Source organism: Oncorhynchus mykiss, chromosome 27, assembly GCF_057628025.1.
Source record: "Oncorhynchus mykiss isolate SJ-2025 chromosome 27, ASM5762802v1, whole genome shotgun sequence".
Classification (NCBI taxonomy): domain Eukaryota; kingdom Metazoa; phylum Chordata; class Actinopteri; order Salmoniformes; family Salmonidae; genus Oncorhynchus; species Oncorhynchus mykiss.
In genome coordinates, this window is record NC_143048.1 from 21,603,061 (window position 1) to 21,623,343 (window position 20,283).

Genomic DNA, 20,283 nt, shown 5'->3' on the forward strand with positions numbered 1-20,283 from the left:
TTTGGGCTACTCATTAAAGGACTTTTCTTTATTTGTACTGTTGTCTACATTATAGAATAATAGGGAAGACATCAAAACTATAAAATAACACATGGAATCATGTGGTAAGCAAAAAAAGTGTGAAACAAAATATATTTTATATTCAAAGATAGCTTTGCACACGCTTGGTATTCTCTCAACCAGCTTCATGAGGTAGTCACCTGGAATGCATTTCAATTAACAGGTGTGCCTCGTTGAAAGTTCCTTTGTAAAATTTCTTTCCTTCTTAATACGTTTGAGCCAATCAGTTGTGTTGTGACGAGGTGGGGGCGGGGGGGGGTATACAGACCAAGTCCATATTATGGCAAGAACAGCTCAAATAAGCAAAGACAAACGACAGTCCATCACTACTTTAAGACATGAAGGTCAGTCAATTCGGAAAATGTATTCAAGTGCAGTCGCAAAAACATCAAGCACTATGATGAAACTGGCTCTCATGAGGACCACCTGCAGAGAATAATTCATTAGAGTTACCAGCCTCAGAAATTGCAGCCAAAATAAATGCTTCACAGAGTTCAAGTAACAGACATCTCAACATCAACTGTTCAGAGGAGACTGCGTGAATCAGGCCTTCAGAATTTCTGCAAAGAACCCACTACTAAAGGACACCAATAAGAAGAGACTTGCTTGTGCCAAGAAACATGAACAATGGACATTAGACCGGTAGAAATGTGTCCTTTGGTCTGGAGTTTTTGGTTCCAAACGCTGTGTATTTTTGAGACGTGATGTTGGTGAATGGATGATCTCTGCATGTGTATTTCTCACCGTAAAGCATAGAGGAGGAGGTGTTATGGTGTGGCGGTGCTTTGCTGGTGACACCGATTTATTTAGAATTCAAGACACACTTAACCAGCATGGCTACCACAACATTCTGCTGCAAAATGCCATCCCATCTCGTTTGGGCTTACACGGAACCCAAACCACCAAGCGTGTTGTCCCCCTACAACAAACACGATCACGACACGCAGGTTAAAATATCAAAACAAACTCTGAACTAATGATATTAATTTGGGGACAGGTCAAAAAGCATTAAACATGTATGGCAATTTAGCTAGTTAGCTTGCGCTTGCTAGCTAATTTGTCCTATTTAGCTAGCTTGCTGTTGCTAGCTAATTTGTCCTGGGATATAAACATTGAGTTGTGCATTTCAGGTAAAATAACAAGGTCCTCTACTCTGACAATTAATCCACACATAAAACAGCCAACCGAATAATTTCTAGTCATCTCTCCTCCTTCCAGGCTTTTTCATCTTTGAACTTATATGGTGATTGCATCTAAACTTTCATAGTATTACCACGATGACCGGCAAAACAGTCTTTCAATCACCCACGTGGGTATAACCAATGAGGAGATGGCACGTGGGTACCTGCTTCTATAAACCAATGAGAAGATGGGAGAGGCAGGACTTTCAGCGCGATCTACGTCAGAAATAGAAAGGAGTTCTATTTTAGCCCTTGGCATCGCAGACGCTCGTTGGCGCGCACGCAATAATTGAATAACATGGATTTCTACATTTATTTTGCGACGCTCGCGCATGCGACGTATCCGGTCTGGTCAGCATGTGAGTCTAACTATCATTTGTTTTCCAACAGGACAATGGCCCAACACACCTCCAGGCTGTGTAAGGGCTTTTGACCAAGAAGGAGAGTGATGGAGTGCTGCATCAGATGACCTGGCCTCCACAATCCCCCGACCTCAACCCAATTGAGATGGTTTGGGATGAGTCGGACCGCAGAGTGAAGGAAAAGCAGCCAACAGGTGCTTAGCATATGTGGGAACTCCTTCAAGACTGTTGGAAAAGCATTCCAGGTGAAGCTGGTTGAGAGAATGCCAAGAGTGTGCAAAGCTGTCATCAAGGCAAAGGGTGGCTAATTGAAGAATCTCAAATATAAAATACATTTAGATTTGTTTAACACTTTTTTGGTTACTACATGATTCCATATGTGCTATTTCATAGTTGTGATTGCTTCACTATTAGTAGTGTATACAGAAAGTAATTTGTAGAAACACCTATTTTCTTACTTCTCAAGGGCCTGGTCATCTCGTAGGCGATTGCGTGAGTTCTTGATGAGAGCGTTGATTCTCAGCACCAGATTCTTCAGCTCCTCGTCAGAGTAGAGCCCTGGGAAGGTCCCGTCAGCCATCACCACCATCAGTTCATCTCTGGCAGCTTGACTGGTCTCCTCGTGGACAAGTATCACCACATTGCCACCGTGCACGCCTGCCTGGCCACCTGCCTCCCGCAGCATCTCACGCAACTGACTCTCATTCCCAGGATGCACCTCTATCAACTGATAGCCAGTGAGATAGGCAGCTAAACGCACTGTGGTCTTTCGGCCTGTGCCTCTCACAGCCCCAAACAGAGCCCCATGCCCGCCAGGTATGAGCAGAGCCCTGAGGACGTGCACCAGCTGACATACCCTCTGCCTGTGCACAGTGTAACTAGAGGTGCTCCTGTAGTTATCATCAAACTCCTCTTCTTCCTCCTCCTCCTCTTTGCTTTTGACTGTGAAAGCCAGCTGCTGAACTAGTAACCCCAGGTCTCTTTCCAGGTAGGCAGAGTTGCGTTTAAAATTGTGCTGCTGAGACATGGAAGGGAGCGGCTCCAATAGCTCTACGCTAAAGACAACATGTTGAATAGTAGTCTCCATGTCCTGCAGGAGTTGTAAAGGCACAAGGGGCCTGGGTGGGCTGGGCTCAGTCTGTGGGGTCTGTTCACACAGCTTATGGCTCCTCTTCCAGTCTGACTGATTGACTGGTTTAGGTCCTTTTGGAGGAGAGGGATCCAGTGCTTGATGTGAGCTTGATATGAGCTGTGTCGGTTGAAAAAGAGAGACATCTTTCTTGAGGGGTTTCTTCACATGCTTTTTCTTGTCATTTTCTTGTTTTTTGGGGTAGATATCACCAAATAAATCATCCTCACTACTGCCCCATGAGCTGGAGTCTGAGCTGCTCACCCTGTCAGAAAACTCTGCTTGCTCCTCCTGTTCTGTGTGTGTTTCAGCCTTCATAGGCAATGGGGACTTGGCAGGCTGCTTTGGAGTGGATGGTCGCTGATGGCTTGACTTCTGGTAGTCTGTTGGTGTAGGAGGGGGTATATGTGTGCTAGGCCTAGTTGATGCAGCACATGGGGTGTCCTCTGCTCTTGCAGTCTGGGGTTTAACTGTCATCCTGCTGCTGTAGTGTCTCTCTGACACCTTGGCCATCAGTGACACCAGCGCTTGGCCCTCATCCTCTGAGCACAGCCGGTCTCCAAATGTGCGCAGACACTCATGCATCCACAGACGAGCTATGTTGAGCATGTTGGCTGCAGGGCCCAGTGTGGCTGGAGCAAAGCAAGGAAGGGCAGAGGAAGAGTGAAGAACCCTGAGGCTAATCTTCTTCTGGAGTGATTGTCTGTTAGAGTTGCGCGGTGCCCATAAGCATATTCCATGAAACACCTTCTGCAGGTCATGCATGGAGAAGAGGAAGTGTGGCCTGTGGACGTTGGGTTGGAACTGCTCACACACGGCATAATACAGGTCTAAGGTTGCAGTGATGATACATCGTGCCATATCCATGTACCTGGGCATGCATGGGAACTCTTTGAGCCAGTTCTGTAGCTGTGGAGAGTGGATGGAGAATAAAACATCTACAGACAAGCTGGGCAGCACCAAGATGGAGAAGTGACGGGAGAGGCGGGAGGAGATCCGATTGCAATCTGACTGGTTGCCCACTCCTGATGTGCGGCAGGTACCCAAGTAGCTGATCGCTCCGGAACTAAACAGCTTGAAATGATAACCATCTGAAGTTAGAACGCCGCCCCGAGAAATGCACTGCCGCAGTGTCTCCAGAGCCATGGACGTCTTTCCAAAAGCATCTACAGTAAAGAGAAGAGCAGAGTTTGGGTTACCATTAGATTTATCTTTGATAATGAAAAATATCCACAAAAACAAATCTTCAAAAATCCTAAAAAAATATGGGCCCCGGGTAAAAAGTAGCAAAGGTAGGGCACGATATAGGGAGTAGGATTCCATTTGGGATGCAAACTAGATTTATCTTTAAATTCAATTAATTTAGAAAAATATTCACAAATTAAAATAAAAAAAACTCATTCACAAACGCAGGGTTCCTACTAACTTACCACAGGGAGCTTCATGGAGGTCATCCACAAACAGGAGCAGTCCAGGCTGTTTGATCATAGTACCCATGGTTCCTAGCCGGGTCTTCTGGCAGCCCATGCTCTCCAGCACGTTGCGCAGGTCAGTGGATCTCAGGCGTGGGCTGGCAGGCAGGCGGATGTGTGCCCTGTCCTGACTTAATAGAGAATGACACAGCATGGTCTTCCCTGAGCCTGCCTCTCCCACCAGCATCGCTGGCTGTTTGGCCTCCAACATCAGGTCCAGCAGGTAGGCATATTTCTCATACTGAGTGAATAAGGACAGCATGGATGTATATGAAAATAGACAGTGTGATATGAATACAATCAGGGAATGGAACCGGTTAAGGGAATAGAACCAACAACTGGAAAATAATGACATTTTTCGAGGAACAGAATCAAAACCGGGAACGAAAGTGATCTATACTGTTCTGGAACAGAAGCGTTATTTTAAAAGCATGGGAACCGGTTAATTACGTTATTTTACGTTCCGGGGATTTTTTTTTCCCATTCACACAAAACAACACAACAAAGTGCAAAGCCTTCACTCTTATTCCAGTGTCTGCCTGCCTGCCAGATACATTTTTTTGCCACTGTGTGTGCGTGTAGGCTATCTGCCCCTCCCCTTCCGAAGTGTAGTCTACTAGCCTACTACTGACATTACAAGCTTGATACAAAAATTAGGATGAGATTTTTAATTAGAGAAGAATGGATTAACTTTTTCAATGCTATTAAAGGACGCTATAGTTATCAGGTTTCACATTGGATTTATTAACTACAAAAAGGTAAGATGTTATTATTATTTAAATTCTGGTGGTGCTCTGCACACACAAGCTTGTTAGCTACCTAGCTAGTTTTGGTCCAACGTTAAACCAACTCTCTGAAGTTCAAAGACATTAAAAGTTCCTTCATAGAAGCTGGTCCTCCGTAGGCATAATTCTGTGGGCCTAATTCAGATAATGCATGTCATAGCAACGAGATGCCCAGCGCTTCAAAGCAAGCAGCTTCCTCCACCCTCTCTCGCTTTCTCCTCACCGCCAAACTTTAAATTGCATCTCGCGCCCTATACTTGTCTAATGAATGCATGCAAATAGCTACAGCTTTTGCCCACACCATTGCAAGCTGCTCTATCCGATGTGATTGGTGAAGTCATTTAATGTCGAGTTAAATGTAAAAAAAATATATTTCTGAGGTTTAAGGTTTAAAAAGGAACAGAAAGAAAGTGGAACATAATGAGAGAAAAAAATGCTTCTGTTCAGAACGAAACAATTACAAAATAATTTTGGTTCCAACCTCTAGATACAATAAAATCAGTAAAACCACACATTTTGACAGTTGGAAGATTGGGGGGCTAACCTGGGGGACAGTTGTGTAGACCATCTGTGGGCTCTTGCTCCTGGAACAGTTGATGGGGTTGCTAGTGTCTCCCATCATCCCCTCACTCAGGTTAAAAAAGTGTTCAAAGACCGTCCCCTCAGAGGGAACCTCCACTCTGTACCGGCTCTCAAATAGCGCCTCACGACCTAGCAGGTCAAACTGGGGCCAGTGTCTGAAATATAGAAATCATATTTTGTATTATCAAGTCCTGTACAGTTGTGAGATTATAAGACTTGACTGAAAATAAAACAGAATAACAGTGTCTGACCTGGGATGCAGGTGTCCGCCAAAGCCCCAGATATAAGCCACTAGAAAGAGGTTCCTGGCTTGAATCTCTTGCTGAGTTGAAGGGATCAGGGCATCTGGGCATGTCGGGTGAGCTCCAACTGGGTTCATTTCTTACAGCATTAGGAGAGAGGTAACTAGCTGTTAATATGTGACAAAATTAAACTAAGAAATCATAATATGAACATGCACTGTACAGTTTATAGTTATTTGTACTCTGATCATTTATATTCATGAACATAGTATGCAGCTATTTACAACACCTCTTTTGTCTGTCATCCTTGGTGTAGCTTTTAACCCCCGTCCTTTCCCAAACTGCTCCAGGAGGGCATGTAGAATCCTAATGAATGAATTCACTTCTTGCAGTCCATAAGTGATGCCTTTACTGAATTTACTGGATCCATCTCCCTCGCTGTGCATGACAGGTGTGAGGGCCTTGTGCCTAATGAAAGTGAGTGTGCTGGAGAAAAGGTCCTCAGCCAAACGGTTCCACATCTTCAGGGTCCCCTGATCCAGACTGTGCTCTCTGTAAAGAGCATCCATTTCGACCTTCCACACAGCCTTCCACAGGTCCTTCCCAGAGAGATACACCAGGTTGCAGCGGGTCACTGCAGAAGGGGCTGCATCTCCCAGGTCTGTGACCTCTGCCAATAGTTTCAGCTCCTTGTGGGATGGCCGAACCTTCTCTCCTGAGGAGAGGCACAGGAAGGGATCCTCAGGATTGCAGAGGGTGCTGAAGGAGTCCAACCAACCAGGCTGCCCCAACGGCTCTCCATCCATCACCAGCCACTTCCCCTTCCTCGTCTTCTTCTTTTTAGAGGTGGTGGTGGCTGACAAGTCATGCTGCTCTGAGCCTCTCAGTACTTTTGTGAAAGCACCATCCCACCAGGACCCCTGCTGTTCATAGCAGCCCCCAAAGAGCTCCTCGTGGGACAAAGCATTGGGGAATAAGACCACGGTGTCAACAGAGCTCCAGTTTGAAGTAGAGGACTGGTAATCAGTTTCCGTACCATCTCCTTCACAGGTGAGATCCTCATCAAATTCGGCCTCCTCTGCCCTAGCTGCCAGTCTACGCAGTGCTCCGGCCAGGGCACGGTAGCAGGTTGTCTTTCCACTCCCAGCAGGGCCAACCAGAAGAACTGCTCTGGAGAGCTTCATAGCCTGATAGAGGGTGAGTGCATTGCGCAGCACTTTTGTATCAGCATGGAACCCTGTTTGTTGCAGCTCCTCTGTAACTGCTGTCTTCAGGATGTTCTGTTCCCCTTCCTCCTCAATGTACTGTTGGAGAATAGGGTGGGAGCGCGCCACTGGAAAGATCTCTTCAAATATGGTGCGGAACTGTGAGGCTTTCTTCTGCTCAAAGATAGCCGATAGTAGGATTGACAAAACACTGTTGACAACAGCCTGCTCCTCCAACACAGCTTGCATGAGGGCAGCAGACTGGTTGGCACCCTTGTAGTGGGTAGACTGGGGACATTTGTCTCCTCCATCTGTCTCAGCGGGGTTGAGGATCCCATCCAGAGGAAGCCTAGGAGAGTCAGGTTCCTCCCTCAACACTTTCTCCATATACACATCCAGCCGGCTGTTGCTGCGGAGATGTGTCCCAGAGGCAGCAATGACGTTTCTGAGAAGAACCATCCAGGATGTCTGCTCACCACTGACAGAATCAGGGAGACAGAGGGAGTCTTTGGCCAGGCTAAAAAGGGAGATCAGCCGTCGACTTATAGACACAGCATCTGAGAAGCCCAGGGAGACTAGCATGACCTCTGTGATGATCCTGTAGTCAGGGTGGGCCAACGAAATTGGCCTGGTCGCCACTCGCAGATTCTCTGGGACATCGGTTGTGTATCCTCGTGATGAAATGATTACACAGCCATAGCTCAGTTTGGCAAATATGTTTTCCCCAGAAAAAGACATCTGGCACTCAAGCTCATTAAACTTCCTGCACTCTTTCCAAATGTCGCCATGGCTGTCTCTTGGTGAAACTGTACTATCTCCGTTTGGGTTGGAGAAACTGGATAAAGGCTTGGTATGGGTCTCAAAGCCTTTCTGCTGAGTATTTCTCTGCAGGATGGACATGGATTGGTGAATGTCTGAAAGATGCTGCCCTAGTTGGGAAAGCACTCCCTGGGTCATCAGGTCTACACAGTCCAGGACCAGCCAGGCCCCGGTCTGAAGGGCACCAAACAGCATCTGCTGGACGACAGAGGGACTCGTATTGACACAACACTGTAAGGAGATGACCTGACGTCCCAGTGCTCTTCCTAACTGAACCACAGTCTTCCTCTTTCCAGACATGCAAGGTCCACTTACAAAGCCACACCTGTAGCTGGTCAGAGCCAAGAGGATACCCAGTATTGCTCTATCTGTGGAGGGGGTGTTTACTAATATCCAGTGCTCTGGACCAAGGTATTCGTAACCATAGGGCAGCTGGGTGCCCAAGATTTCAACATAGCACAAATCGTGGTGTCCCTCTTGTGTTGTTGACTCATTCTGAGTGTCTGTAATCAGATGGTACTTCATCAAACTCTGCCACTCAAAAGACGACTCGAGGTCACACTTTACCTCCATGAGCCTAGATAACTGTTGCGAGTGGTTCATGGTGAGTAACACCAGAGCATGCAGCACTGTCACCATGCGCTGTGTGGTCATTGATTTGTCAATATCACCCGTGATGCCGTCTTGTATGGCTTGGCACAAGCTCTGGAGTTTGGAAGCATTTTGTGCCTTGATGCGGGGCCACTTGACCGGAGCTGAGGCCTTGTAAGCCGTCCGAACTTCACTGCACCATAAAGCCTCTTCAGTCACTAACAGGCATTGCAGTGGGTAGTCAGAGAGTATACTCAACATAGAAGGCAAATCGTTCACTCCTTTTGCTTCTTTACCCTCTTCCTTTCTGAGGGAGCTTGATGGGCTGGTGTAGCGAAACGGGTCATGTGACAGGGAGTCCCCAACTTTCTTCTCCCATTCCGGGTCCGGTTCCAACAGCTCGAACTGTTGTCGTGCCACAGCACACTGCTTCATGAGCTGCTTCATGGCCTGTTGAAGCTGCAGCTCCAGGAGACATAGCCACACCAGGGGGTTGAGGTTTGGCTCCAGGGGGCAGAGGAAGGGCACGTGCTCCCTGACACTACCATACACCCCTCGTACACACATCTGGGTGTCAGAGAGATCCAAGCCACTGCTCAGATCTGTCACATCAGAGGGCATGTCAGTTTTGCTGTCCACCTCCAGCCAGCGCACCCCTCTGAAACACTTACGCACCAGAGGGAGCAGAGCGGAGGGCGTGGGGTGCAGAGAGAGGAGTTTGATCACCTCCCCATCGCTCAGGAAGCAGAGGCGAGGGAACTCCCTGCGGGGAGAGCCCAGGAGGTACAGCAGCTGGTTAGAGATACCCTCCATGGTGGACAGACCCTCTATGAGGAGAACACGGAGGCTGTGTCCATGGAAGCAGCAAGTCAACTCTGTTGTCTTCCTGAGCCGCACTATGTTCAGCACGTGGGGGTCCCTTAGTGTAGTTTGGATAATCTCCTTGAAAGTCTTATCCACAGGAAGGAACCTGTTCAACTGTGGTCAAAGACAAAGACAACATTATCATTTAGTTATCCTGCATCACCCTCCAAAACAATCTATAATTGTGGCAGTTGTGGCAGAGGCATAAGAGACCCTGAACTCACCAGTTCTGCCTTCTGAATACTGACTGTTGTCTCGTAGAACATTTTGCTAAGGAAGACCCACTTCTGCTGGTACCTTTCAAAGAAATCAAGCAGTTCCTCTACATATTGCAAGAAGAGGAAAATATGGAAGTTGAGAAAAAGTAGTATAAAGACGTCACAATAGGAGGACATTGTTAAACAGTATGGTTTTGAAAACAGTCATATTTATGTAAAGAAAGATCTATCTTCCCAAGCTTTTTGATTACTAGGGGTCTGGTCACTTTGCCATTTTGGGAGTGTAGCCCAGTTTACATTACCCAGTTCTTGCAACAGCTGCACCCAGTGTTCCACCTCCAGCCTGAACTCAGCAACGTGAGGAGAGAGCAGCATGTTGGACAGAGTCATTACACTGTCCTGTGTCTGAGCCAGGAGTGTCTCCAGACCTACAGTAAGAAATCAATACGTGTTTACGTGTTGCTGTGCGTTTTGTTGCAAACCTTACTTTGCTAACTGACAACTTTACGTTTTTTTCTTTTTAATTACCGTTTATAATTTTTAGTTTTTCCCTCACTCAACTTCTTTTCATTCAACTTTTTCACTCCGGACGCTTTATCTGGACATGGTTCGTCAGGACCTCCAACAGCCGAAGCTAAGTAGTAACATTAACATGATGCCTTCTAATTGCAGTCGCTGTACTCATAATATACAGGAGAGGATAGCTGTGCTGCAGGCCCATCTTCAGATGCAATCGTTAGGCAAGGGTAATTTCAGTGTAGGAAAGGATGATACAGCGTCTGTGCCACCAGTAAGTACAGATAGTAACGTTAGTATAAATCCCCTCGCATGGTCCCCGCAGCCGGACAACTTTCTCATGGCTTCTGGAGGCAAATGCTGTAGGAATGCTCAACCGGTGTCGCTCATTCAGCCGACATAAACTTTCAACCGGTTTTCCCCATTAAGCAGCGAGTCGGAGTCTGAGGCCGAGCCTTCTCTTGTCTCTACACGACTCCATTACCCGCAGTATTAGACTTAAAAAGAATCATCCAGCGATCATACACTGTTTACCAGGGGGCAGGGCTACCGACGTTAAGGCTAATCTGAAGATGGTGCTGGAGAAAGCTAAAACTGGCGAGTGTAGAGAGTATAGAGATATTGTTATCCACGACGGCACCAAAGATGTTAGGATGAAACAGTCAGAGGTCACCAAGCGCAACATAGCTTCAGCGTGTTAATCAGCTAGAAAGATGTCGGCATTGAATAATTGTCTCTGGCCCCCTCCCAGTTAGGGGGAGTGGTGAGCTCTACAGCAGAGTCTCACAACTCAATCGCTAGTTGAAAACTGTTTTCTACCCCTCCCAAAAGATAGAATTTGTAATTGGCCCTCTTTCTGGGACTCACCCACAAACAGGACCAAGCCTGGCCTGCTGAGGAGTGATGGACTCCATCATAGCTAGAGGGGTGCTCTCATCTTATCTACCAACATAGACAGGGCTCTAACTCATCTAGCTCCACAATGAAATAGGGTGCAGGCCAGGCAGCAGGCTGTTAGCCAGCCTGCCAGCTTAGTGGAGTCTGCCACTAGCACAGTCAGTGTAGTCAGCTCAGCTATCCCCATTGAGACCGTGTCTGTGCCTCGACCTAGTTTGGGCAAAACTAAACATGGCGGTGTTCGCCTTAGCAATCTCACTAGGATAAAGACCTATTCCATTCCTGCCATTATTGAAAGAGATCGTGATACCTCACATCTCAAAATAGGGCTACTTAATGTTACTTCAAAGGCAGTTATAGTCAATGAACTAATCATTGATCATAATCTTGATGTGATTGGCCTGACTGAAACATGGCTTAAGCCTGATGAATTTACTGTGTTAAATGAGGCCTCACCTCCTGGTTACACTAGTGACCATATCCCCCGTGCATCCCGCAAAGGCGTTGCTAACAGGTGTTGCTAACATTTACGATAGCAAATTTCAATTTACAAAAAAATAAGACATTTTCGTCTTTTGAGCTTCTAGTCATGAAATCTATGCAGCCTACTCAATCACTTTTTTTAGCTACTGTTTACAGGCCTCCAGGGCCATATACAGCATTCCTCACTGAGTTCGCTGCATTTCCATCGGACCTTGTAGTCATAGCAGATAGCATTCTAATTTTTGGTGATTTTAATATTCACATGGAAAAGTCCACAGACCCACTCCAAAAGGCTTTTGGAGCCATCATGGACTCAGTGGGTTTTGTCCAACATGTCTTTGGACCTACTCATTTTCACAGTCATACTCAGGACCTAGTTTTGTCCCATGGAATAAATGTTGTGGATTTTAATGTTTTTCCTCATAATCCTGGACTATCGGACCACGATTTTATTACGTTTGCAATCGCAACAAATAATCTGCTCAGGAGGAGCATCAAAGGGCGTGCTATAAATTCTCAGATAGCACAAAGATTCCTTGATGCCCTTCCAGACTCCCTCTGCATAACAAGGATGTCAGAGGACAAAAATCAGTTAATCACCTAACTGAGGAACTCAATTTAACCTTGCGCAATACCCTAGATGCAGTTGCACCCCTAAAAACAAAAATGATTTGTCATGAGAAACTAGCTCCATGGTATACAGAAAATACCCGAGCTCTGAAGCAAGCTTTCAGACAATTGGAACGGAAATGGCGCCACACCAAACTGGAAGTCTTCCGACTAGCTTGGAAAGAACGTACAGTGCAGTATCGAAGAGCCCTCACTGCTGCTCGATCATCCTATTTTTCCAACTTAATTGAGGAAAATAAGAACAATCCGAAATTTATTTTTGATACTGTCGCAAAGCTAACTAAAAAGCAGCATTCCCCAAGAGAGGATGGTTTTCACTTCAGCAGTAATAGATTCATGAACTTCTTTGAGGAAAAGATCATGATCGTTAGAAAGCAAAATATGGACTCTTTAAATCTGCGTATTCCTTCAAAGCTCAGTTGTCTTGAGTCTGCACAACTCTGCCAGGTCCTAGGATCAAGAGAGACGCTCAAGTGTTTTAGTACTATATCTCTTGACACAATGATGAAAATAATCATGGCCTCTAAACTTTCAAGCTGCATACTGGACCCTATTCCAACTAAACTACTGAAAGAGCTGCTTCCTGTGCTTGGCCCTCCTATGTTGAACATAATAAACGGCTCCACCGGATGTGTACCAAACTCACTAAAAGTGGCAGTAATAAAACCTCTCTTGAAAAAGCCAAACCTTGACCCAGAAAATATAAAAAACTATTGGCCTATATCGAAATGCTTCAGTCTGGTTTCCCCATCATAGCACTGAGACTGCACTTGTGAAGGTGGTAAATGACCTTTTAATGGCGTCAGACCAAGGCTCTGCATCTGTCCTCGTGCTCCTAGACCTTAGTGCTGCTTTTGATACCATCGATCACCACATTCTTTTGGAGAGATTGGAAACCCAAATTGGTCTACACGGACAAGTTCTGGCCTGGTTTAGATCTTATCTGTCGGAAAGATATCAGTTTGTCTCTGTGAATGGTTTGTCCTCTGACAATTTCAGTGTTCCTCAAGGTTGCGTTTTAGGACTACTATTGTTTTCACTATATATTTTACCTCTTGGGGGATGTCATTCGAAAACATAATGTTAACTTTCACTGCTATGCAGATGACACACAGCTGTTTATTTCAATGAAACATGGTGAAGCCCCAAAATTGCCCTCGCTAGAAGCCTGTGTTTCAGACATGAGGAAGTGGATGGCTGCAAACTTTCTACTTTTAAACTCGGACAAAACAGAGATGCTTGTTTAAGGTCCCAAGAAACAAAGAGATCTTCTGTTGAATCTGACAATTAATCTTAATGGTTGTACAGTCGTCTCAAATAAAACTGTGAAGGACCTTGGCGTTACTCTGGACCCTGATATCTCTTTTGACGAATATATCAAGACTGTTTTAAGGACAGCTTTTTTCCATCTACGTAACATTGCAAAAATCAGAAACTTTGTCCAAAAATGATGCAGAAAAATGTATCCATGCTTTTGTTACTTCTAGGTTAGACTACTGCAATGCTTTACTTTCCGGCTACCCGGATAAAGCACTAAATAAACTTCAGTTAGTGCTAAATACGGATACTAGAATCCTGACTAGAACCAACAAATGTGATCATATTACTCCAGTGCTAACCTCCCTACACTGGCTTCCTGTTAAGGCAAAGGGCTGATTTCAAGGTTTTACTGCTAACCTACAAAGCATTACATGGGCTTGCTCCTACCTATCTTTCTGATTTGGTCCTGCTGTACATACCTACACGTACGCTACGGCCACAAGATGCAGGCCTCCTAATTGTCCCTAGAATTTCTAAGCAAACAGCTGGAGGCAAAGCTTTCTCCTATAGAGCTCCATTTTTATGGAATGGTCTGCCTACCCATGTGAGAGACGCAGACTTGGTCTCAACCTTTAAGTCTTTGCTGAAGACTCATCTCTTCAGTGGGTCATATGATTGAGTGTAGTCTGGCCCAGCAGTGTGAAGGTGAACGGAAAGGCTCCCCTCTCTCTACTTGGATTCTCTGCCTCTAACCCTATTACAGGGGCTGAGTCACTGGCTTACTGGTTCTCTTTCATGCCGTCCCTAGGAGGGGTGCATCACTTGAGTGGGTTGAGTCACTGACGTGATCTTCCCGACTGGGTTGGCGCCCCCCCTTGGGTTCAGCCGTGGCGGAGATCTTTGTGGGCTATACTCTGCCTTGTCTCAGGATGGTAAGTTGGTGGTTGAAGATATTCCTCTAGTGGTGTGGGGGCTGTGCTTTGGCAAAGTGGGTGGGGTTATATCCTTCCTGTTTGGCCCTGTCCGGGGGTGTCCTCGGATGGGGCCACAGTGTCTCCTGACCCCTCCTGTCTCAGCCTCCAGTATTTATGTTGCAGTAGTGTATGTGTCAGGGGGCTAGGGTCAGTTTGTTATATCTGGAGTACTTCTCCTGTCTTATCTGGTGTCCTGTGTGAATTTAAGTATGCTCTCTCTATCTTTGTCTCTCTTGGAGGACCTGAGCCCTAGGACCATGCCTCAGGACTACCTGGCATGATGACTCCTTGCTGTCCCCAGCCCACCTGGCCGTGCTGCTGCTCCAGTTTCAACTGTTCTGCCTGCGGCTATAGAACTGTTCACCGGATGTGCTACCTGTCCCAGACCTGCTGTTTTCAACTCTCTAGAGACAGCAGGAGCGGTATAGATACTCTTAATGATTGGCTATGAAAAGCCAACTGACATTTACTCCTGAGGTGCTGACTTGCTGTACGCTCGACAACTACTGTGATTATTATTATTTGACCATGCTGGTCATTTATGAACATTTGAACATCTTGGCCATGTTCTGTTCCCACCCGGCACAGCCAGAAGAGGACTGGCCACCCCTCATAGCCTGGTTCCTCCCTAGGTTTCTTCCTAGGTTCTGGCCTTTCTAGGGAGTTTTTCCTAGCCACCGTGCTTCTACACCTGCATCGCTTGCTGTTTGGGGTTTTAGGCTGGGTTTCTGTACAGCACTTTGAGATATCAGCTGATGTAAGAAGGGCTATATAAATACATTTGATTTGAATACAACTTTACTTACTACTTTTAACAGCAACAATGACAATATATCTGAACCAAAGGTGATTTAAATGAGAAAATTTAATATAAAAAGTGGTCTCAGAAATGTTACTTATTATTAACACAAAAAAACACTCCTTTCTCCCCGTTCAATCTCACCAATGATGGTGAAGGTGCCACTGTCACGAGAGTGCTGTTTGGGTGTTTGGTAGTTTGAGACCAGGCCATTAGTGGGCTTCTTTCTCCGTGTGGCACCAAGCTGTGGTTTATCTTCCTGCCAAACAGTAACAATGAACTTGGCCAGTCGGAACAGTGCCCCCTCCCAGCGTCTCTGAAGCTTCCTGAAGGTCTGCTCCATGTCCGCCTCTGCCTTAGCCTCCTGGCAAATCTGACAAAGTCCCACAGAGAGAGTTAAGTTACCCTGAGTAAGACTGCATCCCAAATGGCACCCTATTCCCTATATAGTGCCCTTCTTTTGAATGTGCTAAATGGATTTTCTGTTTTCACCTTGCTGATTTTATTCTGGTGCTCTCTCAGCTTCTTGGACATCAGGTCAGCTACAGTGAGGTTCCACTCTGGTGCATAAAGTAACCCCATACCTAGAAGAGGAGACAGAAGTATGGTATGTAAATCATGTTGTAAAGATGATTGCTTTTCATGATGATTGTGTCTCAAATAGCACCAGTTTTGACCAGAGCCTTTAGGGCTTTAGGCTCTGGTCAAAAGTAATGCGCTACACTGAATGTACACTAGAAGGTGTTCCACAGGGATTCAAATTCAGGAACTCTGCTGAGCTTCCAACTTACTCTTGAAAGTTACTCTTGAAAAGTTACTCTTGAAAGTACAATTTCGACATTGGGTAGTTTATCAGTAGTTTTCCTCTTGTCATGTCAGTCATTTCAGACCTTAGAGCTATTTATAGCTTGCCAGCAACAGTTGATCAACTAGCCCATGTCTGGTAATGTTTAGCTAGATTGTTTTGTCCATTGATTTTGTTGTAATGTTTGAGTCACTCAAATCACAACTGCAGGAGATGAGCTTTAAAACCTGCGGAGGTCCCATGGGTCCCGAGGTGGGGATTTGTTACTACACCACACTACTGCAGAAGCACTGGTCTAACCTTTGAAGATGTTCCTCCAGTGTTTGTGTTTGAGTGTGGGGCTGCTGAGTTTGGCCAGCACAGGGAGCTGCTGGTTGAAACGCTCAAGGATCCCCAGGGTCTCCTGCAGCACAGCATCTCGGGAAGGGATGGTCCTGGCCAGGGATACCGCCTGCTGCAGCCACTCATCCACCTTCTCCTGGGCTCTCGACACAACAAACTGACACCAAACATTTTATATTTTTAAATTTTTGTCATTTAGCAGATGCTCTTATTCAGATCTAATTAGTCAGTGCATTCAGCTAAGTTTAGTAGGAAAAAACTAACACATATCACAATTCTTGCAAGTAGACTCACATTAACATCGAATTAACAGTAGGTGAAAATATTAGTCTTTCCCATATCAGATTCAAATAACATTTTATTGGTCACATACACGTGTTTAGCAGATGTTATTGTATTTATTTTATCTTTATTTAACTAGGCAAGTCAGTTAAGAACAAATTCTTATTTTCAATGACGGCCTGTTCAGGGGCAGAACGACAGATTTGTATCTTGTCAGCTCGGGGGTTTGAACTTGCAACCTTCCGGTTGCTAGTCCACCGCTCTAACCACTAGGCTACCCTGCCGCCCCGGGTGTAGAGAAATGCTTGTGTTTCTAGCTCCAACAGTGCAGTAATATCTATATCTAACATATCTAACAATTTCACAACAATACAAGCAAAACTAAAGTGAAGGAATGGAATTAACAATATATAAATATTTGGACGAGCAATGTCAGAGTGGCATAGAGTAAGATACAGTAGATGCATATGCAAATGCAAAATATGTAAACACTATTATAGTGGCCAGTGATTGCAAGTCTATGTTGTGGCAGGGAGAGGTGAGGGGGGTGGTAATTGAGGAGAGATATCTTGCAGGTAGCTGGCTCCACCCCAAGCCTTATATGGACTTCCTGTCCCAACGAGGCAACACTGGGAATCGTTAAGCCAGGGATTGCTTGGGGATAAAGGAGGAAGCAGCCTGCACAAAAGGGCGGGCAGGCAGGCAGGCAGGCAGGCAAAAAAAAAAAAATAATAATAAATATATATATATATATATATATATATATATATACACATATACATACACATACATACATACATACACATTTATTTATTTTTTAAATACCCAGATTACATGACCAGCCATGTTGCCATGGAGATGCTATTGAGTGCCACTGACCCTACAGAAGCCCTGACAAGACATCTGTGTGGTATGGATATAGAGGAAGTTGAATGAATGAATGAATGAGCAAGCTAGGTAGGCAGGTAGGTAGGTAGGTAGGATTACACGTTGTGACCTGGACTGTTGCAGTACCCTTGTGGACTGTAAGGTGGTTGGTGCATTTCCCCCCTCTTCCCAAGTGTAAGAAAATCCCTAATAAACTTACCCTTTGCATTCGATTTGTGCTACTGGTGCCTGTTTTGTTGTTGAACTTGGTAACATGGAAAATCCACACCCTTGATCTTTGCTACATATGGTGGAGAATGCAGGCACCCCAAACCAAGTTCAATAACTAAACAAACACAGAGCACAATGGAAGCATTGGTGAGACAAATGGTGGAGAAAAACATAGCACAGCAGGCTATGCAGTGGGAGCTGCTAGAAGAACGGCGTCAGCAGAACGCTCTCATGCGAGCTGAACTCAGCCAGCTGACAGCTGCCCAAGCCAGTATAGCGGCAGGTGCAACAGTCTCTCGTCCCAAACCCAGTAGGTTTCTTCTGAAGCTGACAACTACCTACAGGAGATGGAGGCCTAGGAGGCACTGAGAGGGGAGGTGTCCCTCCATCAGCAGAGATCTGTAGAGCAGAAGGTTGCTATGAGGGAGGATCTAGCCGAGAAGCAGGAGACCCTTTTAAAGAGCTGAAGGAGCAGCTTGTCCACCAGCAGGAGGACAGCTCCCTACAGAAGGTCTTGCAGAAGGCCCAGGCTGCAGCCCGCCAGGAGGAGGTGGTAGATGCGATGAGAGGGGGGGTGACCTTCAATCAGCAGAGAGCTGCAGCGCTACGGCAGAGCCTGGAGGCTGCTCTGAGGGAGCAGGAGGAGAAGAGCAGAGAGAAGGCCACTCTGAAGATGGAGGCCCTCCAAGCAGCAAAAGATCTGCAGCTCGGCCCTCTGACAGAAGGCCACCGCCTTACAGGGGTAGCTAGCCAAGGGGGAGCAGGAGATCTCCCTTCAGAAGGAGGCGTGGCAGGAAGTACAATACCCAGATTACATGACCAGCCATGTTGCCATGGAGATGTTATTGAGTGACACTAACCCTACAGTCCAGAATGTCCAGAAGATGATATGAACAGCCTAGTTACCATCACGCCTCGAGGGACTTGACATGATATTGACTGACTCTGACATTAACAAATCTCTGGCTGACTGTGTGTTGAGGAGGAAGTAGAATGTCCAGATGGAGACAGCCATGTTGCTTTTGCCAACACCCAAAAAAGTCTAGAAAATGTGACATTGTGTGACAGACTTTCAAGAACCTGACCAACTGTCTGTTACAGAGATCCAGGATTGTGATAACATACATGAACTCAAGTCCTCGGGTGGTTGTTGTCCTTGATGATCTTTTTGGCCTTCCTGTGACATCGGGTGCTGTAGGTGTCCTGTAGGGCATGTAGTTTGCACCCGGTGATACGTTGGACAGACCGTACCACCCTCTGGAGAGCCATGCGGTTGCGAGCAGTGCAGTTGCCATTACCAGGCGGTGATACAGTCGGACAGGATGCTCTTAATTGTGCATCTGTAAAAGTTTGAGGGTTTAGTTGCCAAGCCAAATTTCTTCAGCCTCCTGAGGTTGAAGAGGCGCTGTTGCGCCTTCTTCGCCACACAGTGTGGGGGACCATTTCAGTTTGTCAGTGATGTGTACGCCGAGGAACTTGAAGCTTCACACTTTCTCCACTGCGGTCCTGTCGATGTGGATAGGGAGGTGCTCCCTCTGCTGTTTCTGAAGTCCACGATCATCTCCTTAGTTTTGTTGACTTTGAGTGGAAGGTTATTTTCCTGGCACCACACTCCCAGGGCTCGTCGTTGTTGGTAATCAAGCCTACTACTGTTTTGTCATCTGCAAACTTGATGATTGAGTTGGAGGCGTGCTTGGCCACGCAGTCATGGGTGAACAGGGAGTGCAGGAGGGGGCTGAGCAGGCACCCTTGTGGGGCCCCAATGTTGAGGATCAGTGAAGGGGAAGTGTTGTTTCCTACCTTCCCCACCTGGGGATGGCAGCCCGTAGAAGTCCAGGACCCAGTTGCACAGGGCGTGGTTCAGACCCAGGGCCTCAAGCTTAATGATGATCTTGGAGGGTACTATGGTGTTGAATGCTGAGTAGTCAATGAACATCATTCTTACATAGGTATTATTCTTGTCCAGATGGGATAGGGCAGTGTGCAGTGCGATGGCAATTGCATCGTCTGTCGCTCTATTGGGGTGGTACGGTGTTAGGTAAGATAGAGGTGATTTGATCCTTAACTAGTCTCTCAAAGCACTTCATGATGACAGAAGTGAGTGCTATGGGGCAATAGTCATTTAGTTTAGTTACCTTTGCTTTCTTGGGTACAGGAAAAATTGTGTCCATCTTGAAGCATGTGGGGACAGCAGACTGAGAAAGGGAGAGATTGAATATGTCCGTAAACACTCCAGCCAGCTGATCTGTGCATGCCTTGCATGGTTCACACTCTTAAATGACTTACTCATGTCGGTCACGGAGAAGGAGAGCCCACAGTCCTTGGTAGCGGGCCATCTCGGTGGCACTGTGTTATCCTCAAAGCGGGTGAAGAAGGTGTTTAGCTTGTCCGAAAGAAAAACATTGGTGTCTGCGACGTGGCTGGTTTTCCCTCTGTAGTCCGTGATTGTCTGTATATCCTGCAACATACATTGTGTCTAAGCTGTTGAATTGCAACTCCTTTGTCTCTATACTGATGTTTTGCCTGTTTGTAAGACATTCAAAAGGAAATAACTACACTGTTTGTATTCTGCAATATTCCCAGTCACCTTGCAATGGATAAATGCTGTGGTTCGCACTTTCAGTTTTGCGCAAATGCTATCATCAATTCACGGTTTCTGGTTAGGGTAGGTTTTAATATTAACAGTG

The 20,283-nt window shown here is 46.1% G+C and overlaps 1 protein-coding gene across 1 annotated transcript in view; it reads right to left on the reverse strand.

Moving 5' to 3' along the window:
* The window catches only part of dnhd1 (dynein heavy chain domain 1), a 47,613-nt gene that overhangs the window by 21,558 nt on the left and 5,772 nt on the right, over nucleotides 1-20,283 (reverse strand). The window contains exons 14-23 of the mRNA XM_090223461.1: nucleotides 16,175-16,373; nucleotides 15,562-15,653; nucleotides 15,178-15,442; nucleotides 9,813-9,938; nucleotides 9,517-9,614; nucleotides 6,103-9,406; nucleotides 5,823-5,952; nucleotides 5,534-5,726; nucleotides 4,163-4,445; nucleotides 2,062-3,898 (exon numbers count right to left, since the gene is read on the reverse strand). Of these exons, the coding sequence (XP_090079587.1) occupies nucleotides 2,062-3,898; nucleotides 4,163-4,445; nucleotides 5,534-5,726; nucleotides 5,823-5,952; nucleotides 6,103-9,406; nucleotides 9,517-9,614; nucleotides 9,813-9,938; nucleotides 15,178-15,442; nucleotides 15,562-15,653; nucleotides 16,175-16,373 (6,527 nt within the window). The remainder of the gene's footprint in view (nucleotides 1-2,061; nucleotides 3,899-4,162; nucleotides 4,446-5,533; nucleotides 5,727-5,822; nucleotides 5,953-6,102; nucleotides 9,407-9,516; nucleotides 9,615-9,812; nucleotides 9,939-15,177; nucleotides 15,443-15,561; nucleotides 15,654-16,174; nucleotides 16,374-20,283) is intronic.